Source organism: Thunnus albacares, chromosome 12, assembly GCF_914725855.1.
Source record: "Thunnus albacares chromosome 12, fThuAlb1.1, whole genome shotgun sequence".
NCBI lineage: Eukaryota > Metazoa > Chordata > Actinopteri > Scombriformes > Scombridae > Thunnus > Thunnus albacares.
The window spans coordinates 7,928,681-7,952,266 of record NC_058117.1 but is presented as its reverse complement, the minus strand read 5'-3'; the positions used below and the strand labels follow the sequence as shown (position 1 = coordinate 7,952,266).

The 23,586-nt window shown below is 43.4% G+C and overlaps 1 protein-coding gene across 1 annotated transcript; it reads right to left on the bottom strand.

The window, feature by feature from the left end:
- Positions 1 to 945: 945 nt before the first annotated feature.
- On the bottom strand, positions 946 to 4,921 carry LOC122993908 (protocadherin-8-like). The gene is made up of 3 exons (XM_044368360.1): positions 2,248 to 4,921; positions 1,883 to 2,108; positions 946 to 1,782 (listed from the first exon to the last, which is right to left on the bottom strand). Exons 1-3 carry the CDS (start codon positions 4,702 to 4,704, stop codon positions 1,430 to 1,432), a joined length of 3,036 nt encoding a protein of 1,011 aa, XP_044224295.1. The 5' UTR covers positions 4,705 to 4,921; the 3' UTR covers positions 946 to 1,429.
- Between the last annotated feature and the right edge of the window lie 18,665 nt (positions 4,922 to 23,586).

Genomic DNA, 23,586 nt, shown 5'->3' with positions numbered 1-23,586 from the left:
TAGACCAAGATCTATTCAGCAATTAACAAGATGAAGGGTGGGTGAGGATGTCTCCTCAAATCACCTTTGTACGCCACTCCTCTCCTTCCTTTTCTTTCTCACTCATTTGCCTCCACAGACTGTTGCAGGTCAGAGGTGACATTGCCGGAATGTCGCATGTTTTCTCCAGCTCGGACACATTATGTTTTACAGGACAGTGCGCAAAAGCGGACGCTTGTTGCACCGAGTGTACCCTCTTTAACTGAGTCCAGAGCTGCCGTTGCCGCTATTAAAAATGCCCTGAATCCATGAATGATAATGGGGGATTACGTAAGGGCGCACCGTGCGCATTTGGCAGATAGACAAAAAACATCGTGACAGGATGCTGTGGAGCAGGGAGATTTGCTCACAAGGACTTAATGTTCTTTGACAAAGAGTACATATATTTGAATGTCTGTATGTGGTGTTAAACTTAAATTTTGACTCCCCTCGTGTTTTGGAGACAAGTAAATGCACTTTTACGCACAGTCGTTCTCATTGTGTGTATCACCTCCATACGCACATTTCAGGGGGCGGTGATTGATTTATGTGATGACAACCTGAGCATAACTTGAAATTCAGTTATGAAGTCATTGAAAATGACAAAATAACAACAAGTGAGGGTTTTGTTCTTGGTATTCTTGAGGCGACAGAGTGAATCATCGGCGCCTGCTCTGGCATTTTACCAACAAAGTCGTATTCACAAAAGAAAAAAAAATTAAACTGACCTTCTTCAGAGCGCTGCAAGGACGGAGGCTCACTGCTGCAATAACAGCGACGCCTGTTGGCTTTTATAAGTGACTGGCCTGACTGATATTCCTGCAAGGCATTCACAAACACCCTGCTCACCTGGATCATTATCTTTCCAACAAACACAGGAGTCACATTTTCAAGAACAGTATTTCAAAGTTTATTTTCTGTCAGAATATTGTGATGATAAAAAAATCTGTACAATGACTTATTATTGCATTCAAATAATTTCATACATCAGTTCAATTTGATACATTGTGTGTCACCGACCCTCAAACTCAACAGTTTCTGGGGCCATTTTAAATAGAAGCATGCTTAAAGATCAATAATTACAATTTGTATTTACATATCTTCACTTAATTATTACTTTTTATAAAAAATAAAATCTCTGTATATGTACAAAACTTGCATATGATACACTTCATGTCCAACAAAATTTCTCAAAGTGGATGGACTTCAAATGTGACTTTTACAATAGAACAAAAATGCACAAATATTAGGATATAAACGTATATATGCACACTCTCCACAGCAACAAATAACTTGTTTACATTATTCTCATTGTCAGTGATTCATAAATTAAAATTTTGAGTACAATATACATTTCTTTGAGAGTGAGCGTAGATGTATGTGTGTATGTGTGTGTATACAATGTCTTTTTTTAGATGTCATTGTTGGGGCAGTGTGTTGGGGTGGGCGTGTAAACAGGGATGGTTATATCACTGATCTCCTGGACCCTCACAGGCCTGGGAGGGGTGACCAGGACGTAGTCGTACTCTCTGTGCAGCACCTTCTCATACACACTCTGCAGCCCCACTGTTTTAGGGATGTGGGCCTGGTAGTAGTTGTCCCTGCGGTGGGGGTCCCGGGGCAGGGAGGCCGTCTTGGAGAGGTTGCTGAAGGAGGAAAGGGTTGGGGCTGGGGAGGGTGCTGCGTTGGCTCTTACTGCTGAGGGGCTCCAGCAGCGATCCGAGTGACCCAGGACCTTACACTCACTGGTGCAAGCCCATAGACCTGAGAGAAGAAGAGATAAGAAAGAGGAGTTAGATTCTGAGCCAATAATTGATCTCCTATCATGAATCCACTCAAATGTTTCCAATTTTTATTCCCTTACCATTTTGGCCACCCATGGGAGGAACCACTGCTCCATCTTTCTTCAGGCCGGTGTCTCCACTCACATCACTGTCACTGTCATTGAAGTCGCTGTCCCCCTTGCCACTGTCTTTGCCACTGAAGGCTGGGTCCCTGGCAGAGATGGTGGTGTAAGAGTTGCCCTTCCAGATGGTGATGGGCCTCACAGCCTCCTTACCATTCCCATAGCCAGGCAGAGTGGAGTAACCCTGCAAGATGAGATAAGAGAGAAAAGCAGTGGTTAGTGTCTACTGGATGAACACAATGCAGATTTCTTATTGTTGTGTGCCACTCTACACGTCCCCTCACCCACCCCTATGCACACATGTCCCAGAGGTGCATCCTCACCTCGTGTTTATTCCCTCTGGGCTTGCTGTTGCTGTCTGAGTCATACACGCAAGGGACCTCGCTGCCGTCCTCTGAGGCCGAGCACATGTCGCTGCCCCCGGGGTGAGCCGAGGTGAACCCACCGGGCTGGCTGCTGTAGGAGTGTCCCTCAAAGCCTGCTTCTCCCCCGGCGCCGTGGAGAGGCAGAAGCGGGTTGTCCACCACGTGGCTCCTGCCCCGCTCCAGCGTGCCCTTCTCTCCGTACGAGTCGCTGTCTTCTCCGCTTTTGTCCCGTTTGCGCCGGTTGCAGGTGGTGGCGATGAGGATGATGGCGAGCAGCAGGAGCGTGCAGCTCCCCGCGAGGACAACGATAATCACCACCGACAGGTCCCACTGCGCGTGTACCTCGTCTCCGCCGCCTGACTGGTACACTGTCCTGTCGCTCGGTGGGGAGCCCGCGATGATGAGGAAGTGGAGCGTGGCGGTGGAGGTGAGCGCGGGCCTCCCGTTGTCGCTCACCGTGACGGTCACGCTCAGGGTTTCGTCCACGTCGTGGCTGAGCACCTGGTTGAGGTAGATCTCCCCGGTGGCTTTGTTAACGGAGAACACGGAGGGTTCACCTGTGGCCAGCCCGTAGGACAGCTCCGAGTTCACGCCTTCATCCGCATCCCGTGCCTCCACCCGGGTGATGACGTAGCCGGTCGGTGCGTCCCGGGGCAGGAGGACTTCAGCGGAGCCGTTATTGAGCGCAGGATGAGTGATGGCCGGTGCGTTATCGTTCTGGTCCACTATCCTCACATACACATTTGCGCTGCCGGACAGGGGAGGGGAGCCGCCGTCGCTGGCCGTGATTCGGAGCTCCAGCTGTTTCATCACCTCATAGTTGAAGCTCCGGAGCGCGTAAAGCGAGCCGCTGGCGGGGTCCAGTGACACGAAGGTGGAGATAGGGGAGCCCATAAAGTAGGTGTCCGCCAGTTTGTAGCTGACCTTCCCGTTTGACCCCATGTCCATGTCCCGCGCTACGACCGTGGTGATATATGCGCCAGGTGCGTTGTTCTCCACCACAGCCACCTCGTACACCGGTTTACTGAACACCGGAGCGTTGTCGTTCTCGTCCGTCAGCCGGATGGTGTACTGAGTGATGGTCCTGAAGGGAGGGGAACCCAGATCCTCAGCCACCACTGTGAGGTTATATTCAGGGATTTTCTCCCGGTCTAATGGGTTGGTACTCACAATCATGAAGCTGTCCTCGTACGCTTGCTGCAGTCTGAAGTGATCGTGTCCGTAGAGCGTGCAGTGCACCTGCCCATTAGCGCCGGAGTCTCTGTCCGAGGTGCTGACCAGAGCCACGAAACTCTCTCTGGCCGCAGCCTCGGTGATGTACGCTATCCCCGCCGTTATGGACGTCATGGGAGTGATGGAGATCTCCGGTGCGTTGTCGTTAACGTCCTGCACCTGCACTACAATTTTGCATATAGCCGGGCTCGGGTTCGGACCCAAGTCGGTGGCCTGGACGTCAAACTCGTACGTGTTCTTACTTTCAAAGTCAATCGGGCTCTCCAGTGTGAGCCGTCCGGTCTTTCTGTCCACTCTGAAGAGTTGCCGTATTTCTGAGGGCACCTGGTTACCGAACCCGTACACCACCTCGCCGTTCAGCCCCTCATCTGGATCCTCTGCGTTCAGGTCCAACAAGAGGGAGCCCACTGGTGCGTCCTCGGGCAGGTCCACGGAGAAGCTGTTCCTGTCGAACACCGGACTGTTGTCATTGTAATCTTTCACCTTGACGTTGATGCGCGTTGTTCCGGTGCGGGACGGGTTACCACCGTCCATAGCGACCAGCTCCAGCGCGTAAGAAGCCTGCGTCTCCCGGTCCAGCTCCTTCATGAGCACCAGCTCCGCATATTTAACCCCGTCGGCCCTGCTGAGCACGTCAATTGAAAAGTGGCTGTTGACGGAGATCTGGTAGCTTTGGATGTAGTTCACCCCAACATCCTCATCCACGGCAAAGTCCAGTGGGATCCGCGTGCCCACCGCTGTGTTCTCGGAGATCTCCAGACTCGACTCTTTCCGGGGGAACTCGGGGGAGTTATCGTTGATGTCCTTGACCTCCACCTCGACGTGGATGAGTTTGAACTGCTCTTTGGAGAAGCTGACCACGTCGAAAGCGATGAGGCAGTGCAGGGTGTGTTTGCAGATGCGCTCCCTGTCTATCCTCTCTCCTATGGTCAGCTGCCCGTCGCTCTCCCTCAGACGGATGAAAGAGGAGTTGAACTGTTTCATCATCCTGAAATTGGTCCGGGAGCCCCCCGAGGAAGAGGGAGTGGAGGAGATGTCCTTGGCTAAGTTTCCAATCACTGTCCCTGGTGCGTCTTCCTCAAATGTCTGATATTTCACAGTCTTTGCATATGTGACAGCAGCCAGGCTCGCCAAAGAGACGCACATTAGCAACAACAACCCGTTCCACCCTGTTTCTCCCATCTTGACACCTTCACTCCAAAATAATCTGAAATTCAGCAAACTGTCACAACTGAGTCCAATTTAGAGTTTAAACAAAACGCACCTACAAAAAAACTATTCCTTCCCCGCACTTGTCGACTCACCGGGGCTGTTTTTTTTAGTATAAAGCATGTAATAAATATTCCATATGTCTTTCAATGCGCACTCTGGATGCGCTCCGCTCTCTCTCTACTGGAGGTGTGCTGCTCTCTCAGCGCAAGAGGGCTGCAGTGTCTGCAGGAGGGTTTATACGGCGAGGCATGCAAATGAGCCGCACTGTGACCAATCCGGGCTCTGAGAGGGGAAAAAAAGGGGGACTTCTGAAAGACCTCTAAACCCTGTTTAGAGATTCCTGGACTGTGCGAGAAACTTGGCACCCAATATGTGGGCTAAACGCGGGGCTTGATTTAATACAGCTATAGTTTCCGTTGCTTGTTTATGTTCCTCGGGCTGTTAAATGAGTCTGCGCACCAACACATGGGGGAGCACAGAGATGCGCAGTGTCCCTGAGCTAGAGGACAAAGCATTTGAATAGCAGTGTCTGTTCAGGATGCTATACCCTATAGGCGCACTTTCAGTGTAAAGAGATTTATGCTTAAACACTGTTCAGTTGGATCCCCACGCACGTGTCCCGTGTAAACCACTGGAGTAACAACAGTCACTGGCAGGCTGAGCTGTCCTAGTGACCTCTCCCCTTCCGATGTAGGAAAATAACTTCAAGCATGCAATAATACGACATGATTTGTCCTTTACTCCAATCTCAGAGTGCCCGGATCCACTCACCCAGACAGATAAGATTTCATATAATGCACCTTTGATAGACTCATAATGCTGAGACAGCTTAACATGCTGAATAATGGCAGGACCAGACATTCAGAAAAAAAATGTGGTGTAACTGGTGGTAATAGCATCAATTTAGTGCACATTTTATTCTCATTAATAAATTCCATAAATTTGCTCAGCCTTCTATTATTCATCCCCCTAGTGTGTTGTAATCCAGTAATTGTTTGCCTATCAGATCATATCTGAGGCAGGAAAAGGACTATATCCACTTAAACATTGATTTTATTCTAATTTGGTCTCAGCTCAGATCGGCTCACGAGATGTCTTGTGCGCGAGAGAGGGGATTTTTTAATTAAAGCCAGTGTAACGGCCCGGTTTAACATGTGACTCTCCTTGGCCTCGCCTGCCAGAACAGAGAGGTGCAGGTGAAAACTACACACACACACACACTCACACACACACACACTCACATACACACACACACACACACACACACACACATACACACACTACACGGTCACGCACGCACTCACACAGCCTTCCACGAACCCGTTACAAATGGGATTTGGCTGTAAACGCAGGGGGGATTTATCAGGATTTCAATAGTGAGATTATATCAAAGGCGTATGAAGCCCTCGTTAGTAGCGGCGGGATAATGGCATGGTAGGGTCTCCCTTTGCAGCCGTCCACGCCGGTATTGTGGCCCCTGAGCCGGTCTGTGGGGACCCTAACCCCCGCTGCCTCCATGCAGTCCTCCGCCTAACTGCAGCATAATGAGGCAAAGCCACATGCAGCCTTTGTACCATCCCTCCATCCCCACTCTCCCCCCTTCCTCAGACCTGCCCCGGTCCCGGCCACGGCTCCTTTCATTACATGGAGATGGGAGATGAATTGCCCTGGACATCAGGGTCTCTCCTATTAAAATACATTTAGAGAGCGGCCGGGGCCCCGTCACGGCTCTTTAAGAGATTTTCTCATTCTTCCCATTGGACTCAGTCTCTCTTTCTCTCTTTCCCCTCTCCTCCACATTCATCCCCCCTCCTCCTCCTCCTCTCCTCCCCTCGCACGCACACAACCACCTTTTTCAGGGGCAACACTTGCCTTGCAGTAGAAGCTAATATCAGTTGGCATGTTCTATAAAGAACCCATCTGCCACAGAAAGTCAAATAGGAGACACCTGAATGGACAACATCCAGTCAAGCAGCTTGCATAGTTAGACACAGTCAGGCCTGTCCTAAACGATAAGGAGTTATCATCCTGTGAGTAATTAAGGACACCACAGCAAAACTCTAGAGTGTTAAGAGAAATATTCCTTTCCATTAAGGCACCCTTTAGCTTTATATGTTGTAACTAACGGCTTTAAATAAGGTTAATACACCATAATACAACCTTATAGGTCACTTATAAGACATAAATCACAGCCAAGTCTTCATGGGAGTGATATCTGCCTTCTAATAAGAGATTCCTCATAAAGGCTTTATTAATAATTAATTAGGCTAATCATTTACTCTAGCTTTATAGATCTGTATAATAATAACTGCAACTTTTGGGTTGCCAGGTTGTGAACTCATATTGGACTGTATGACCACTTACATACTGGAAGAATCCATTCATTAACAATGTATTAAGCATTTATTAATGGACTACTATCATTTATAACTGCGTTATTACATAATAGAGAGGAACATAGAAGGAAGGAACAAAGAAACACCAGCTAAAGTGATTTTCACAACCTAGCATCCTAAAATGTGTTCTAATTAATGTCTTGTAACTGAGCTAGTTAATGATTTATTGCCATGAATAAACTATTAGTCACAACATTACAAAGGGAGCAAAGTAATACTGAAATGTCAATTATAATATGAAGATAATGTAACTCTGAATTTGTTTCAGCAGCAACATTAAGTCGGATCCAGAAGATCCTTTATTCAGTCAAAAGCTTTGTGAAGAGCCTATTCTGAAGGCAGAGAGGATATACTGAGGCACAGTAATAATGTGCTGACTGCGGGGCTGTTTTTATTCCTCCTGTTTCTTCTCATTTCTTTATGTGTTTAGAGCACACCGGACTCTAATACCGCTAATACAGCATTCTCTAACTCAAACACACACACACATACACACACACACAGACACAGAAAGACACATGCAATCAAAAGCAAATTACACTATGTTGAGTCTCGCCTCGCGGATTAAACTTTACGCACGTGCATGTGCGCGTGCGTTACAAAGACAATGTTGGACAGGCTTTTGCATCCTCAGCCCCCAAAGCAAAGCTGTCAGTTGAAGGACACATACACCTAAAAAAAAATAATAATTCTCTCACGTGATCACCGTGTCAATCTCGCCCGTCTGCACGCGAGTTCAACAATAGTAGAATTAGAGAGAGTCTCTGAAACCCCCTCTATTCTTCACGGGCCATATTAGCATTTTCTTTAACATATATAAATATATCTTTTGAGGACCCCCCCTTCTCTCCCTCCCTCTCCCTCTTTCTTTCTTTTCTTCAGCATTGTGGTCCCATTTGCTCTAGTGATCGCCGGGTATTTGGGGTCTGAAGCTGGTCGCCCGATCCCTGCCTCTTGTTGGGGCTTAACTCATTGAGATGGAAATAGGCGATTTGGTGTCTTTTGTCCACCAGATAAGCGGTTGAAGGAGAAAGTGGGGAGACAGAGCAGGAGGGTGAGAAAGAGAAGATGTACGTGTGTGTGTGTGTAGGGGGGGGCGGGGGGGGCGGAGGGGGTGTCTAAGATAATCGATCAGAGCGCTGAACCCCCTTTACTCCCCCGCCCCATCCCCCCCTCCTCAGCTAACCTTTGCTTAACTCGCGTGCCATCACAAGCGCATAGTCCTAATTGGTTCCCAGCACTAATTATCCAATTATCGCCTCTCCACCGGAGATCTCCAGGGCTCGTCTGGGTGATGGCCTCATCCTCTACACTATTGATGAAAATGATTAGGAATGAGTGCGCCCATCAGCTCGAGAGCGCGACACTTGAGGAACTTGTGTCACGGCCCTGTATAGAGGTCTTAAAGAGAAGATGGCACTTCACTTATAGTGGGTAGATGCGCTCATTCAACCTGTATTATTCCTAAACTCGTATCGAAATGGAATACATGATAAAGTGGTGTGCAGGTTAATCAGACCCTTGTGTGTGGCCCCTACACGGTAAAGAATAAAGATTGAAGGCTGAGACTACGTGTCTGTTAGGGTCATAACAGTTCACAGTGAAAGATCCACTTTAAATAGTGAATTGTTAAGTTGCTATAGTTATTTTTAATAGGCTCAAAGTGACAAAAAGTTTCTCTGTAACTAACTTTAAGGGACTGCACAAAAATTAACGGGGTGTAAAAGGGGGTTGAATGTTAAAAAAAAAAAAAAAAAAAAAAAGCTCTCCCTGGGGGTTATTATGTTTTCTGGAGCTGAAATGATTAAACCATTAGTTGATGATTGACAAATAAATAAATAATCTGCAACTATTTTGATTGATTCATCAATGGAGTCATTTTTTTAGGCAAAAATGCCAAACATTGACTGGTTCCAGTTTGCCCTGTAAGAGAATTTGCTGCTTTTCTTTGTCTTAGTTAACTATAGCTGCAGCATTTCTTTAGGTCTTGGACTGTTGGTCAGACAAAACAAGACATTTTAGATGTCTCCATGGACTCTGAGAAGTTGTGAATGGATAGATAGATAGATAGATAGATAGATAGATAGATAGATAGATAGATAGATAGATATTTTATTAATTTCTCTCCAGGATTGATTAAGTATCAATCTATCTATCTATCTATCTATCTATCTATCTATCTATCTATCTATCTATCTATCTATCTATCTATCTATCCATTCACAACTTCCCAGAGTCCATGGAGACATCTAAAATGTCTTGTTTTGTCTGACCAACAGTCCAAGACCTAAAGAAATGCTGCAGCTATAGTTAACTAAGACAAAGAAAAGCAGCAAATTCTCTTACAGGGCAAACTGGAACCAGTCAATGTTTGTCAATGTCTATCATGTCAGAATAATATAAGTCACATTCAACTTGTTTAATCATGCAGTCCATCTTAATCTGTAGATTCATCTGTAGATAAAGTACAACAACATGGCCCTTTTCTGATCCCCTCTCCTGCTCTGATCATTTTCTTACAGTCGCTAAATAAGTGAAATAAGATTGTTTAATGACCATCAGGTGAAACTGCATTGGAAATATGAGGAAATCAACATTAAGTAAGAATAAAGTAATGGGATGGACATTCAACAGGGGGCCAATAGTCTACACTGCAACAGGCAGTGAACCGAAGTGGGCCAGATCTGAATGGAGCAGCAGGCATGGACTGGCACCAGAGTGCCACCAGATTGATAACGTCCAGTTACATTAAACATTTATTCTCTTTTCTCCATCTCCTTTTCTCTTAGTTAACTCCTGCTCTGATCCATCACCTTCCAGCCCATCTGTCGCTGATTGCTGCAACACTTTGAATAAATTCCTCCCGACAAACAAAACGGTTAACATCTCATGAATGCAGCTTTTTACACCCCACACACAGATTGTGGGGAAACTTTAGGGCCAGTGGAGTAACTAGTGCAAAGAAATCTGTCCTGGGACACTCCCTCTTCGCTTCCACTTCATTACCAGTATTGTGCTCGGGAGCGCGCAATCTGTGCGGCCGTCTCCGCCCGGCCCCGCCAGCTTTCTAATGACTTTCCAATGATGATTTAAAAGCTCGCACGGCCCCTTTCCCTCCGAACTTCCCCCACCTCCCCTCTCATTCTTCCTTTCACTGCTTTTGAATCTTATCCGCTTTTGTCTAGAGCTGTTTCCATCACTGGCATTCTGGAGCAAGATTCAGGGGAGGTCAGGAGGAGCGCACATAAAGATTCACACATCAAGTCCGAATAAAGGGAGGATATATGGGGAGTAACATTGGACCAACTTTGCCCCTGCTTAAGTCTAGTTGGAGATCCTGAGGCAAAGAATTAGATGATTGTATCTGGTTTGAGGATGTTTTGTGAAAACAAGTTTCTACCACATCCTTATTTCCTTACTTTAAAAACAAACATGAACTAAAAGTTAGAGTGTGCGCTAATGAAAGGCTTGGGGCTGTTCGTGTGTATGTCTCTGTGTGTGTGTGTGTGCGTGTGTGTGTGTGTGTGTGTGTGTGTGTGTGTGTGTGCGTGCGTGCGTGCGTGCGTGCGTACACCTGATGGTTGCAGGGAGCCAGATTGCGCTGTGCCTTGGATGAACAGATGGGGGTGGATGAGTTAAGAGAAGCATGGAGGGAGGGAATGGCAGACGTCTGGATATCACTCATGTGAAGTTATGTCTCCCCTTCTTCTCTCCTCTTTGCAAGGTCCTGCGTGTGTATTCAAAAAAAAAAAAAAAAAAAAAAAAAAAAAAAAGGCACCAGCATGCAGATGAGCTCCATTAGTTGTGTGGAGTTGATGTGTAGCCAAATGCAGTTTGGTAGCCATAAATGCCTCTGATAATCTGTCAATCAATTGGACATTGTCTGGGGCTTATAGTGATCTATAGGGAAGACAGGGAAGTGTAACAAAATTATAGTAGGTGAAGGCGGGACAGAAAAGGGTGAGGGTAATTTTTATTTTCACTAAAAATATTGCCATCAGTATTGAAATGTCAGGTCCTCCAAATTAAATGACCAAATAAGTTGTTTTTCCAAGCTGTCTAAAACAACACATAATAGCATTTTCTAATCTCTTTTGGCAGTTATCAGCAGGACATCATTTCTCTGTGTTTTCCAAATTTACAAATCACTGTTATAAAATGACAATGTTTTATGGTGTGACAACGCTGTGGTTAAGGTCTTGTTAGGTTTAGGCACAAAAACCACTTGGTTAGGTTTAGGGAAAGATAAGGGTAGGTTTCCCAAATGGGACACAAAGGGAAACGTGGTTTGGGTTGAACTTACTACCTCCTTAAGGTAAGGCGACCTTCGTCATCATGGTTACAGTAATAATAATGTGGTTAAGGTTAGGGGACGAGTTTTGGCTCTTCCCTACAGTTCTCAAACATGCTATCGTAACACTGTTGTTAAAGAAGAGCAATCTTGATCCATTTGTCCCTGAGAACTATAGATCAATCTCAAACCTGCCATTCCTTGGAAAAATTATTGAAAATGTTGTATATCAACAATTGCACATATATCTGTCACATAACAATTTATTTGATGTTCACCAGTCTGGTTTTAGAGTCAACCACAGTACAGAAACTGTCCTGGTCAGAGTTGTGAATGATCTTAAAATTAGCTCTGACAACCATAAAGTTTCTGTTGTGGTACTTCTCAACCTCAGTGCTGCCTTCAATACAGTTGACCATGTAATTCTCCTTCAGCGCCTTGAACACTGTTTAGGCCTTAGAGGCACTGTTCTTAACTGGCTTTCTTCTTACCTTACTGGTAGATCTTTCTCTGTTTCTGTTGGTAACTTTGAATCAGATGAAGTCAGCATTCCATATGGGGTCCCTCAAGGGTCAATTCTTGGTCCTCTGCTGTTTAGTTTATATATGTTCCCACTTGGGTCCATCACTCAACAATACAACATATCATATCACTCCTATGCTGACAACACACAATTATACATATCTGTTTCTGCCAACCACTTTAACCCAGTGAATGATCTCATCTAGTGCATTACTGATGTCAAATATTGGATGGCCAAAATTTGCTTACAGCTAAATGAAGACAAAACAAAGATTCTTTTAGCAGGTCCAAAGGCTTTGAGGCACCAGATTCGCTCTGTGTTAACTCCCCTGTCAGTAAAACCCTGTGAGCATGTAAAAAAAACCTGGGTGTGATTTTGGATGCTGATCGTAGCTCTCTGTGCACTCTGCTTTTTATCATCTTTGAAATATATCTGAAGTTAGATCTTTCCTATCACAGTCAGATTCAGAAAAGTTGGTTTGTGCATTATTATTATTAATAAATTATTATTTTATTTCCAGTCGACTAGATTATTGTAATGCACTTTTTGCCAGAACGGCAAAGCAGGTTTTAAATAAACTCCAGCAGCCAGAGTATTAACTAAAACCAAAAGGTGTGAACACATCATTCCTATTTGAACTTCTCTTCACTGGCTCCCAGTAAAACAAAGAATTAATTTTAAAATATTTCTTATTATTTTCAAAGCTATGAACGACATAGCTCCCTCCTACGTCATTGACATGCTCTCTGAATATACACCAGACAGACCCCTGAGATCATCAAATAAAGGTCTCCTCACTATACCGAGAATAAACTCTGAATCAGCTCATAATGCCTTCAGTCATTGTGGTCCTACGCTCTGGAATTCTCTACCACATGGGCTCTGGTCTGCTACAACAGTGTCTTCTTTTAAAAGCAGACTAAAAACATATTTTTTCGCAAGCTTTGAGTTAGGTTTAAAGTGTGTGGTTAACAGGTAAAATCTTCATTTTAGAATCAGTATTATTATTGTTATTCCTTTTTAATAATAAGAAGAAGAATACTGTCTTATCATACTCTCCTTATTGTAATACCTTCTTACCTGCTAATTTTACATATTGTCTTACATGTTTTATATATGTAATGTTAATATAATGTTTTTGTCATGTATGATCTTTTTTTTTTGCTTTTGTGTTTAAGCACATTGAGTTTACGCCTGTCGTATGAAATGTGCTATATAAATAAACTTGACTTGACTTGACTTGACTTGACTCGCAGTTGGAAATGTGAAACTCACAGCTCAAAACAGGAAACTAACAGCGGTCTCCTGTTGCACCAGTCTCCTCTGTTTTGTTAAGTCAGTTATTCACCCCAACCTCCTCCAAATGCAAATTTTGTCATAATTCCTACAGTTGATGACATCTGTCAATCAAACATACATATTGGTAGTTTTGGACTACTAGCATTTGCAACCTATTGTGTCTTTTTTCTCAAAATGTCACTTCTAATTAGGTATTGGGGGCTTTATAATTGTTGCATTGAGATATTTTTGTTTAAATCAGGATCAACTGAGTTGTACCAATAATTGCACTTTATTCTAAGCCCAAAGTGAACACTAACAACTCTGGGGAGTGATTTGCTTTTGTGAAACATCAGGCACCCACTCCATCCTAATCTTTTTTATACAGTCCCTTACATACTTGAGATGAGGAATTAGATACATCCTTAACAGATGCATAACACACAGCATTACCAAGAAAGGTGGCAAGACAGTCAAATCATCAACATTAGGGCAGTGTTTATATAAGAAACACTTTTAACAGATGCTCCACAGCTCTATCACACACAGTTATTTAAAGCTGACAAGTGTTAGACAGTCACTGCCAATCAAAAAAAAAGTTTTGTTTACACAATTATTACAACAATTTTACAGTATATTTGAGCATGGAAGTTTATTCTTGAACTTGAGCTTTCAACCAACCACATATGATAGTCTTCATTCATCAAATGGAGATGGCTCAGGATGGAACTGTCACATGATAACGATATGTGTGTTTTGTTATTTCACTCATTACTGGTCTGGTGTTAGATCCGCCATCATGTGTCAAAATTCCAGGCGCTGCTTTGCTCAGATGTCTTCTTTATACTGATCAGAGAGGTAAAATGCCTAAATGACTCCTCCTGATGAGATCAAAGGATTTGGTCTGCAGTCTGACAAATAAATAAGCCTTTTTTTGCTCTGTGGGCTTATAACATTTTATTTTTAATGATACATTTCATTATCATAGACAAACTTTACGACAGACTTCTTTACTGCTGAATGATTCCCATCATGAGTAAAAACATTTTGAGGCTTATTAGCTCTTTAACTTTAAGCAATAACCCACTAACCTACTTTATAGAGTCTATGAGTCACACAAGACAATCACCGAGTGCATTAGCAGCCAAGGTGGAAATGCTTCTTAAACTTGCTTGTTTGATAGGCAACAGAACTCCCACTCTGCACTCACTTTGTAATTCCTCTCTCTTATCTCCTCTCCCACTCCTCTCCAATCTTACCTTATATGTCTATCTTTCTCTACTTTCTTTCTGTTTCAAGTCCCTGCAGCGTTACTGCACTGAGTGTGACAGAGAGCTATATTAATGTGACTAAATAGGACTGTACAGGTAACACAAGTCCAGCTCACAGATGGTAAATGAACTGCATTTTTATAATGGTTTTGTAGTCTTCCAACCACTCAAAGCACCTTACATTACATGACAACATTCACTCATTCGCACATACACTGATGGCACAGCCTTTGGGAGCTATTTGGGGTTCTTGCCCGAGGACACTTCGACACCCCTTACGGACCGGAAGAGCCGGGGATCAAACCGCCGCTCTTCTGATTAGTGGACAACCCGCTCTACCTTCTGAGCCACAGCCACCCCATTAAAGCATTAAAGCTCCCCTGTTTATGCACTCACCCTCCATAAACAATACTATATAATTCTCTTTGAACGTTACAGCACATGCCTCATATAAAACAATGCAAAATATGAGGGGACACCACGCACACACACACACCCATACAGCGCACAGGCTCCTCGCACACACACACACACACACACACACACACACACACACACATACACACACAGAAGGCAGGCTGCAGCGTACATGCGCACAACCACAGCATTATGAGATCAGTGTGTCCTCTCTGCATGTGCCAGAGAGACTTTGAAGGGAAGGCATTGTTTTCCCTTAGGAGTAAACAACCACAGAAGACAAATAACTATATTCAACAAATAGTCTATATGCACCAAAACGCCTCACACCAAAAAAAACAAAAACTGAAATATCTCTCCGCTCACTATAGAGCTAATCAATATTTCAGCAGCCCAGCCTTGATTGTTCATGCAGGCCATGAGAGGGCTAATGAGGCGAAGTTGCAAAGACAATGTGCTCAACAAAGTAGGCTATCTACTAAAGGACAAAATTATGTTTCAGATCTCCTGGATCAGTCGCACTCTGCCCAGTATGAGACGCTACTGAAGTGAACCACTCGAGACATTCAGCTGCATGACAACTTATGAGTAGGCATATCTGTCAAAGAGAGCACAGATGTGTTTCCCTCTGATCTGGTGTGTCAAAGTCCTCGCGCCTCATATTGTGTTTGTTGTCGGCGCACTTTGAATTGTATTTTATGTGAAGAACGTGGTATGCAAATAAACCACTCTTGATGGATTGACCCCAAATAAGGAAGTTTCAATCAAAGTTTAGTCAACCACAAAGAGACGTTGCCCTATAGTCATATGGTGTCTTTTTTTGTAGTCATTTGAGTTTAAATATTTAAAAAGACATAAAGGAATGTATGAACATTGTTAGAGGAGGGTAGAGGTTGGAAAAAGGGAAGGGTATTATTATTTTGACGGTGGGTTAGACAGACTTTTTTGGGAGAGCTGCATAGGGTCTTTTATTTTTTTCCATGTCCTAAATTTATATTTCATTGCGGCCCTCCTTTGCAATACAGTTTTTGACAGAATTTTCATACATAGGATTATGAAAATGAAACAGAGAAAAGGCAGACAGTTGTCCTTTCTTGGGTCAAATCGTACCTCTCTCAGTCTCTCCACAAGGCTGTTGCCAGGGGGAGCGGGTGTTCAAGTATGGCAAGGGTTCTACGTGTTGTGATTTGGGCCAAGGCCGACGCAGGAATCCTAATCTGGATGGGGCGAGAGGTTTAACTAGGCATGCAGACAACTCTCCTTCAGACTTGATGTGACATTTCACTGTGTCCACACCGGCACTTTGATATGTAACTGTTGTCTCCTTGATTGATCAAGTTTGTGTTTGTCAGTAAATCTCTTTGCTTAAGATATCCGTATCTCTCTGAGTTTCTGAATTAGCAAACTCAAGACTTCTACAACACCGTTAATAGTTACATAAATACATCAAAAATGGTTCTTAAAGGTGCAACACTCCTGACTATAAATCAGGGCTTTTTAATGTGGACATTGGCAAGTTATACTTTTTTAACACTCATATTATTCTGACATGTTGTGGGGAGGTTTTTGCAGTTTTTCTCTCTCAGTCAAGTGGAGAGTTTAAAGAAAACATGAAACCCTGGGGGATGACTTGCTTTTTTTTTTTTACAAAGTGAAACATAGTGGTCACACTCCCTTACCACCTCAATAATTTTCCTACAGTCCCTAAATGTGATGTTAAATCTTTGATCCCAGAGCTGCATTCAGCACAGAGAATCTTTTGACTCCACACTGTGTTATAAAATGCAGAAATAAAAAGTGTTATGGTTGCAGGACTATAATTTCAAGTGATAAAGTTATGAAACGCTGTCAGCGTGCTACATTTTGAGTCTCCATTGCCATCAAAGATAAAAAAAACAAGCTATGTAAACACAGAGATTCTTGCAGGCACACAAACACACACAGCAGGCAACACCCAATTATCTCCGCTCACAATAAATGAGAAATAGTCAAATTAGTATTGGGTCTAGGAAGTATCTTCATAGATTAGAATATAAAAAGAGGAGGAAAACATCCTCACTCACAATTCCTCACAGACCCTCGACACAAAGCCAAATGTAGGCTATTTCATAAAACTACAACCCCATGTCATCAAAAGCTCTCCCTGCGGAGGCGTTATTCTTGATCGCTCCTCCAGTCTAAGCGCCCTATTTCTCCACATAGTCATCTTTGTTTGCAACACTTGTCTCGCGTCACCGAGAGGAAAAAGCCCGCGTTCGATTCATCTTAACAGTTTGTGTGTCACTGGGAAAAAAAAATGAGTGAAACTTTAAAAAATTCAGGCTTTGTTGCCAGAGAACAGAAGGCTGACAGTTTTATAGAGGCAGCCATGAAGTTCTGCCTCATTAGATAGAATAGCTGTTCTATATTCAGGGTCTCTGTGGGGCTAACAAACGCAATGAGTGGGCCAAACTCGGTTCGTTCCGCCAGAGCAAGGGCCTTTTTGTCTGTGTTTGGTGGGTGTGGTTGGCTGGGGTACAGGGGCCAGGCGGGCCCTTCAAAACCTGGATTTCACCACAGCCGAGCAGCCTATATTAGGAAGAGTGTGTATGTAATGGACTACATAAGAAACCCTGTAGGATTTCAAGTTCCACTTGTCCTTAAATGAGCTAATCCAGTTGGTTACATCACAGCAGAGACCCAGATTGATGTACTGTGACGTGAAAAGTACTACAGGTGCATATGTCACATTATTTTCCCACACTGCAGCACAAAGGAACCCTAATACTTCAAAAACAATGACTGACTGAGTTCTTTATCTCCTGCTGAGACTTCTGAGAACTCACTTCCAGCCCACTATCTTTTATGGTGGTATATTAAAGGATAATTCAATTTTTTTTATACACCAGAATGATCCTTTAAAGCTGCTGTAATCAATATATTAACAATGGATCACAGGAGTAAGTGTACTGTAAAGGAGTAACTTGTAGTGTTTTAGCTCTACTGAACATTTTAGCCTCTTTTAGCTCATTGTTTTGGTTTTACCGCCTGTAACTTTATGGTTTGTTTCAATCTCACAGCTATTTTCAGCGAAATAAATCCACATAAACAAACAAGCTGTATGACACCTTCCCAGCACCAAATGTGTGAAGTTAGCAACTAGCTGATGAACATAACGTAGCATCTAGCAGTTAAAGAGACAGATATTTTCCTCAGCACATGGTAGAGACTGAAACAGGGTGAAAAGAAGAGTAAAAAATGACATTCATCAGCTTAACACAAACACAACTCCAGCTGAATGTTGCTCTGTGTCTGCTGTATGTGTAAATAGCTAACTGTTTGCTAACTTTATTAGCTCATGTCATTGTTGAGCCTACAACATGTCTCAACTGGATCAACACAAACGGCCAAAAGCTTTAAATGTTTACTTTGAGATCTGTTCTCATTCATTGGCACACACTCATTTTGATTGTGAAAATGTGATATTGTAGTGAAGTTGGGTTGTAATTTTTCTGTGAAGGCTCCACAACTAATCAAATACTAATGGGTTTCACCTGATCTGAACTGTCACCACAGAGAGAGACTCTGTGAGTTGATCATTCTCAGCTGGCCTTGATCGCTGAGATGGTGAACTGGTAAAAGAGAGCCGAGAGAGCGAGACTGTGTTCTGGGGAGCGGAGCTTGATGCACATCGTGGGTTGTCTGCCCGTCTAAGCCACTGTCTAATGGGGGTATGTTATAGCTTGGCTAGTCTTAACCTCGGTCCACTAAGAATATGCTGTTGTCTGATGAATCTTTGTAAAATAAAGAGTCTATATATTATCTGTATATCGTTGTAAGTGTGTGGTGTTCTCAGATCTCACTGGACCATGCTAGGAAAAAGGTGGAGGCAGTTGTAGTTTTTCAGCCAGTCCAGTTATTTAACATTCATACCTAAAGCAAGATTTATTACAATATATATTGTTTTTTTGTCAGGCCACCGTACACAGTCCACATGATCTGTGATGTTCTTCATTTCTAAAGGTCAGTTTTCTGTAAAGCGGGAAAAGCACATCACATGTAATGATATTGCAACTTACAAATAAATGGCATGCCATCTGTCCTCATATATATTCCTATCATGGTATTATCATCTTAAATTTAAAACACAGAGCCCACTGCAGGTGTATGATGAGAGGCTATATATAATGAGTGATGAGCTTTTATTATTAGCGTGTTAATCAGATAACACAGCCTACATGAATTTCAATGATCTCCATCTTTTTAAATTTACACCCTCAACTTTATGGGTCACTTGTAGATCCATAAAAATGTGATTCATTGGATTTAGATGAAGTATATAGAGTGGAGCCATTTAAATGAAGTGTTTATTTTTCTCTGCTTTTATATTTTTTAAGGGTGGCAGTAATTCCACAAAGCAGTGGATCTGAATATTCTTTCAAAATCCACTGAGTTTAAGGACATATCTCAGAGTTGTCCTCCTAAAAAAGATTAGAGGATTAGGAAACCATCTCGAAGTTGCTGTTTCATGTCTGTGTCCTAGATTCAGCTTGATATCCTTTTGATTGCAAAAGAAAGACACTCTGGCTGTGCTGCTTTGGGCCAGGATAATGGGGAGAATTTGCACTGTGTCATTATTTTCATCTTACTCTGTAGCAATCATTTATTATAGGCGGTATTTCATTGATAATGTAATAGGCTTACTCTCTATTCACGTTAGCTCGCTCATTAGGGCTAATAATGCAAATGTTAGACAGGCTATTAGAGGTGTTTAGCAGGCTTGTGTCTGAAGAGACGTGGGTATTTGTTGGGCAGATGGACGCAGCTCCGGGGCTGCCCTCACCCCTGACCCCCCACAGATGTCCCAAACTCAGCCAGAGCGCCGTCACGAAGCAGTGGAAAATCAGTAATGCACCGGAACCGACTCGTCAATGCGAAGGACAATTAGGCGCGTTTGAGCGCCAGTTCTGGCTGCGGAGCGGCGCTCGCTGCTGCGTGAAACACGCAGCGATTACAGCGGAGATGAAAGAGGGAAAGAGGCCATGCGGTGCCTCTCTGTGAAGGCCTGTTTGACCGATGGCTCTCGCCTGAATAGGGCTCTGGTGGTCATACATAAATTAAGAGGTTAAGTGAGCCATCAGGAACAAATGTTTGCATTTATTAACTAAGGATAATAGCTCCCGGCCGTGAACCCACAGTTTTCCCTTTGGGTTGAATGTTTGACGTGTTTGGAATTACCTTCAGTTTTGTATCTTAGTTTAGACCAGTCTATATTTACGTCAATCAAGTCTAATTAACATCCACAAACTCTCTCTTCTTATAAAAGGGATGCTGCAGGTCAATAATATCAAAGAAAATGAATTACAGCAGGCTGTTAAATACAAATGTCAGAAGCCACAGCGGGAATATTTTAGCCTATTAGGGTTATTAAGGCACACATGGTGTTTCACATGGACAACTACACCATTTATATACTGCATATGCAAAAAATGTTAAAAACCAATAAGCTGCAACATCATTAAGACATCAGAGATGTTCACGAGGCTCGTTATACAGAACAAACATTCCCACTCACATGTGAGGGGGGATCCCGCAGGAATGCATGAGGCAGGTGTAAATTTAAACTGTTAATGAGGCGCATCAAAAGCATCAAAGAAGAGTCGTGCTGAGCTATTCTACCATTAGTCCATACTAGACAAAAGCCATCAGAGAGTTTTCCTCGCTAAACGGTGCAGAATGGGTCCAGCAGCGGGAGTTATATTGTAGCCGCAAACCCCTGCAGACTGCACCAGGCTAACCAGCCAAGTCTTATGAGTTTAGACTCTAACGAGACAGATGAAACGTCTACTATTGGCCGGAATGCAAATACGTGGTCTGCATCTTCTGGAAAAGCAGTCATATCAGTATGGAAATCTATTAAATTAAATAGTTAAAGGGATGATAAAAACAAGCATCTCATGGGCATCTGGTGACATAGGATTTGACATAGTGAGTCATAATTATGAGTTATGTATCTCACAGTTATGACCAACTGTCTGAGACAACTAGGCCTACAGGTATGGTCATGTCCTACAAAGGGGACACAACACGCACACAACATGTCGTTGTTGTAGAAGTTCTTAGTGTGAGTGAAGAGGACACAAAGCTCACAATTTGTTATACCTTTAAGTCCAAAAATCCAAAAAAATCTTATTTAATTCTTATAAAGAAAGATCGGAAAATCGGAATTTTAAAAAATTGGAAATCAGAATCGGCCAAGAAAATTGCAATCGGTTCATCATTGATATTAACATGAAACGGTGACAGCTATGTCATTTTTGTTTATTGCAGACCTTTTTTATTGGTGTGTCAGCTCTTTGTGCCAAAGTGGAGCACTGGAGCCCATCTTGGAGACTCAACTCAGACTCAACCTTGATGATTGGAGACTCGACTCAGACTGGAGATTCAGTGACTCGACTACAACACTGGCTCAGTGATGTGGCTTTCCAGTCATATATACATTTCTATAGAACTTTAAAGTCCGCCTCCATTCAAAAATCTGTCTTGCATATTGTTCCCTCACTTGGATGTTTGAGCTTCACTGTGCAGAGTTTGACACCAGACAGCTGTTTCCACAGTCATCTACTGAAGTTGGAAAACTTCTCAGTGCTCACCTTAAATCTCAGTTCAAGACGTGTTCAAGATAATTTTGTGACATCACAGCAAGGTTAGAAGCCGGTCATGTGTGGTGTCGAAACTTGAAGCCTCCAGCACACACTGAGAATGGACTTTACAGTAAAGTAGGAAACATTTTGTGTCCAGTAGCAGCTTCAATAGCTTCTGGATTTTCCAGTAAATAACAGAACTCTTAATCCCATGTTCCCTAATATTCAGGACTTCAGTAAAAGTAGCAACACCACACTGTCAAAATACTCAGTTACAAGCACAGCTACTACCTTCATACTGCATTGATAATTTTACTTAAATAGACAGAATTATCAGCAAAATCTACTTTAAGTATCAGAAGTGAAAGCACTCATTTAACTATTGTATGTAAAATCTGTACTGTCAAACAAATGCAGTGGAAGTAAAACTACAATATTTGTAAAATAAAACCTCTGATTGGTAGTGAAGTTGATGTATGAAACGGAAATAATCAAGTAAAGTACCTCAGACTTGTACAGTACTTGAAGTACTGAGGCGCTATCCAGCTATAACATTCATCTCAACAGGAACATTTCACCTAAATCCCTAATTCACAGCAGCCTTCATGTCCAATCAATTTTGTGTGAATATGAACAGTTCTCTGCCAAACCCAGAAACTACAGAAACTGAGCTTCTGGTACAAACCACAAAGCCACATCCCTTATAAAGTATGGGAGACACTAAATGGTAGAATAACAGAATATCTTTTCATCCAAATTTACATCATCTGTCACTTCTGAACCAGAAAATGCACTGTTACCATGCAGAAAAATCCTTTTTCATATTGCCAGTGACCTTTTCCACTTTAATTTCTTATTTTCCGGCATCAATGTGAATTCACAGATGCTTGGCAGCGGAAAACTTTACTATCTTGTTCCTGGCAAAGGAAACCAGTCGTGAATGTTCACTAATACACGGCAAATTGCCCTAAGGCGTAGGAATAACATATTTGAATGATGAAATCCAGCACGGTTCCCTTTGGCAGGCAAATTCCCTTAAATCCTTGCATCTCAGCAGGCACATACAGGGTGGGTTTTGGGAAATTAGGTGTATGTGCGTGTGTCTCTGTGTGTGTGTATATCTCACCGAGGGCTGATGGGAGGCTTGCATGTGCATATGTGCGTTTGCTGTAGGTGGCTACATGTATGCGTGTCGTTTAAATAAAAGGCAGCTTATGCATATGAGCTCGTGTGACCAACTCGAGGGACGACGGCGATGCCTCACGCAGAGTTTTAATGTGCAGCTCCACCAGTGTTTTACCCGGGACTAACAAGGCACAGTGCACCATCAGGGCTGAGCAGCAGCGTTCATACCTATTATACAAGTCAATGGGCCTTATGTGAGGAGACACAGAGGGCCCTGCTGAGCCTGAGGATGAGGTGGAAAGAATTAGCAACAGTCAAGTCTGTGGCCCAGTTCTGGCCTTTAGAGACTTGATAGGTGACAACCAGAGTGTGTGACACATTGGCATGGCAGTCTGCTGTTTGTGTGGATTGTCAGGGGGATAACAAACAAGGGGGGCCGTCTCTTTCTCCTTCTCCTGTCCTCTCCTCTCCTCTACCGGCTTGTCAGTCATTTCTCATCCGTAGGACAGCGAAGGTGGCGCGCCTCCAAAGCGTGGCCTACTTTCCCCCGCTCTCACACAGAATGGAAATGAGCTCAACTTATTTCTTTGCGAACGTCTGTCTGATTTTAATTAACATCACAGTCGTGGTGATAAAACAGCACTCTGTCTATATCTTACAGCAACGAGATCCCACATCCGCCTTCTGTGTGTGTGTGTATATATACATGTATATACATGTGTGTGTGTGTGTGTGAGAGAGAGAGAGAAATGTGGGGGGAGGGAGGGGTGGGGTGGGGGGGTTGGTGACAGAGACACAGAACTGAAATCCATAATTTAACCGAATGCCCACGAGCTGCACAGAGCAACACTGATTTCAACACGCTTCTCTCAGGTCTCATATGAACAAGTGTTGCTGTGGGTGTTTTCTAACACGTGCACACACACAC

Bases quoted from the DNA above. Each gene is read 5' to 3' on its own strand.
- LOC122993908 (XM_044368360.1), bottom strand. From the start codon at position 4,704: ATGGGAGAAACAGGGTGGAACGGGTTGTTGTTGCTAATGTGCGTCTCT. The intron at 2,109-2,247 runs GTGAGGATGCAC...CTCATCTTGCAG, and splicing joins CCAGAGGGAATAAACACGAG to GGTTACTCCACTCTGCCTGG. The intron at 1,783-1,882 runs GTAAGGGAATAA...TTCTTCTCTCAG, and splicing joins TCCCATGGGTGGCCAAAATG to GTCTATGGGCTTGCACCAGT.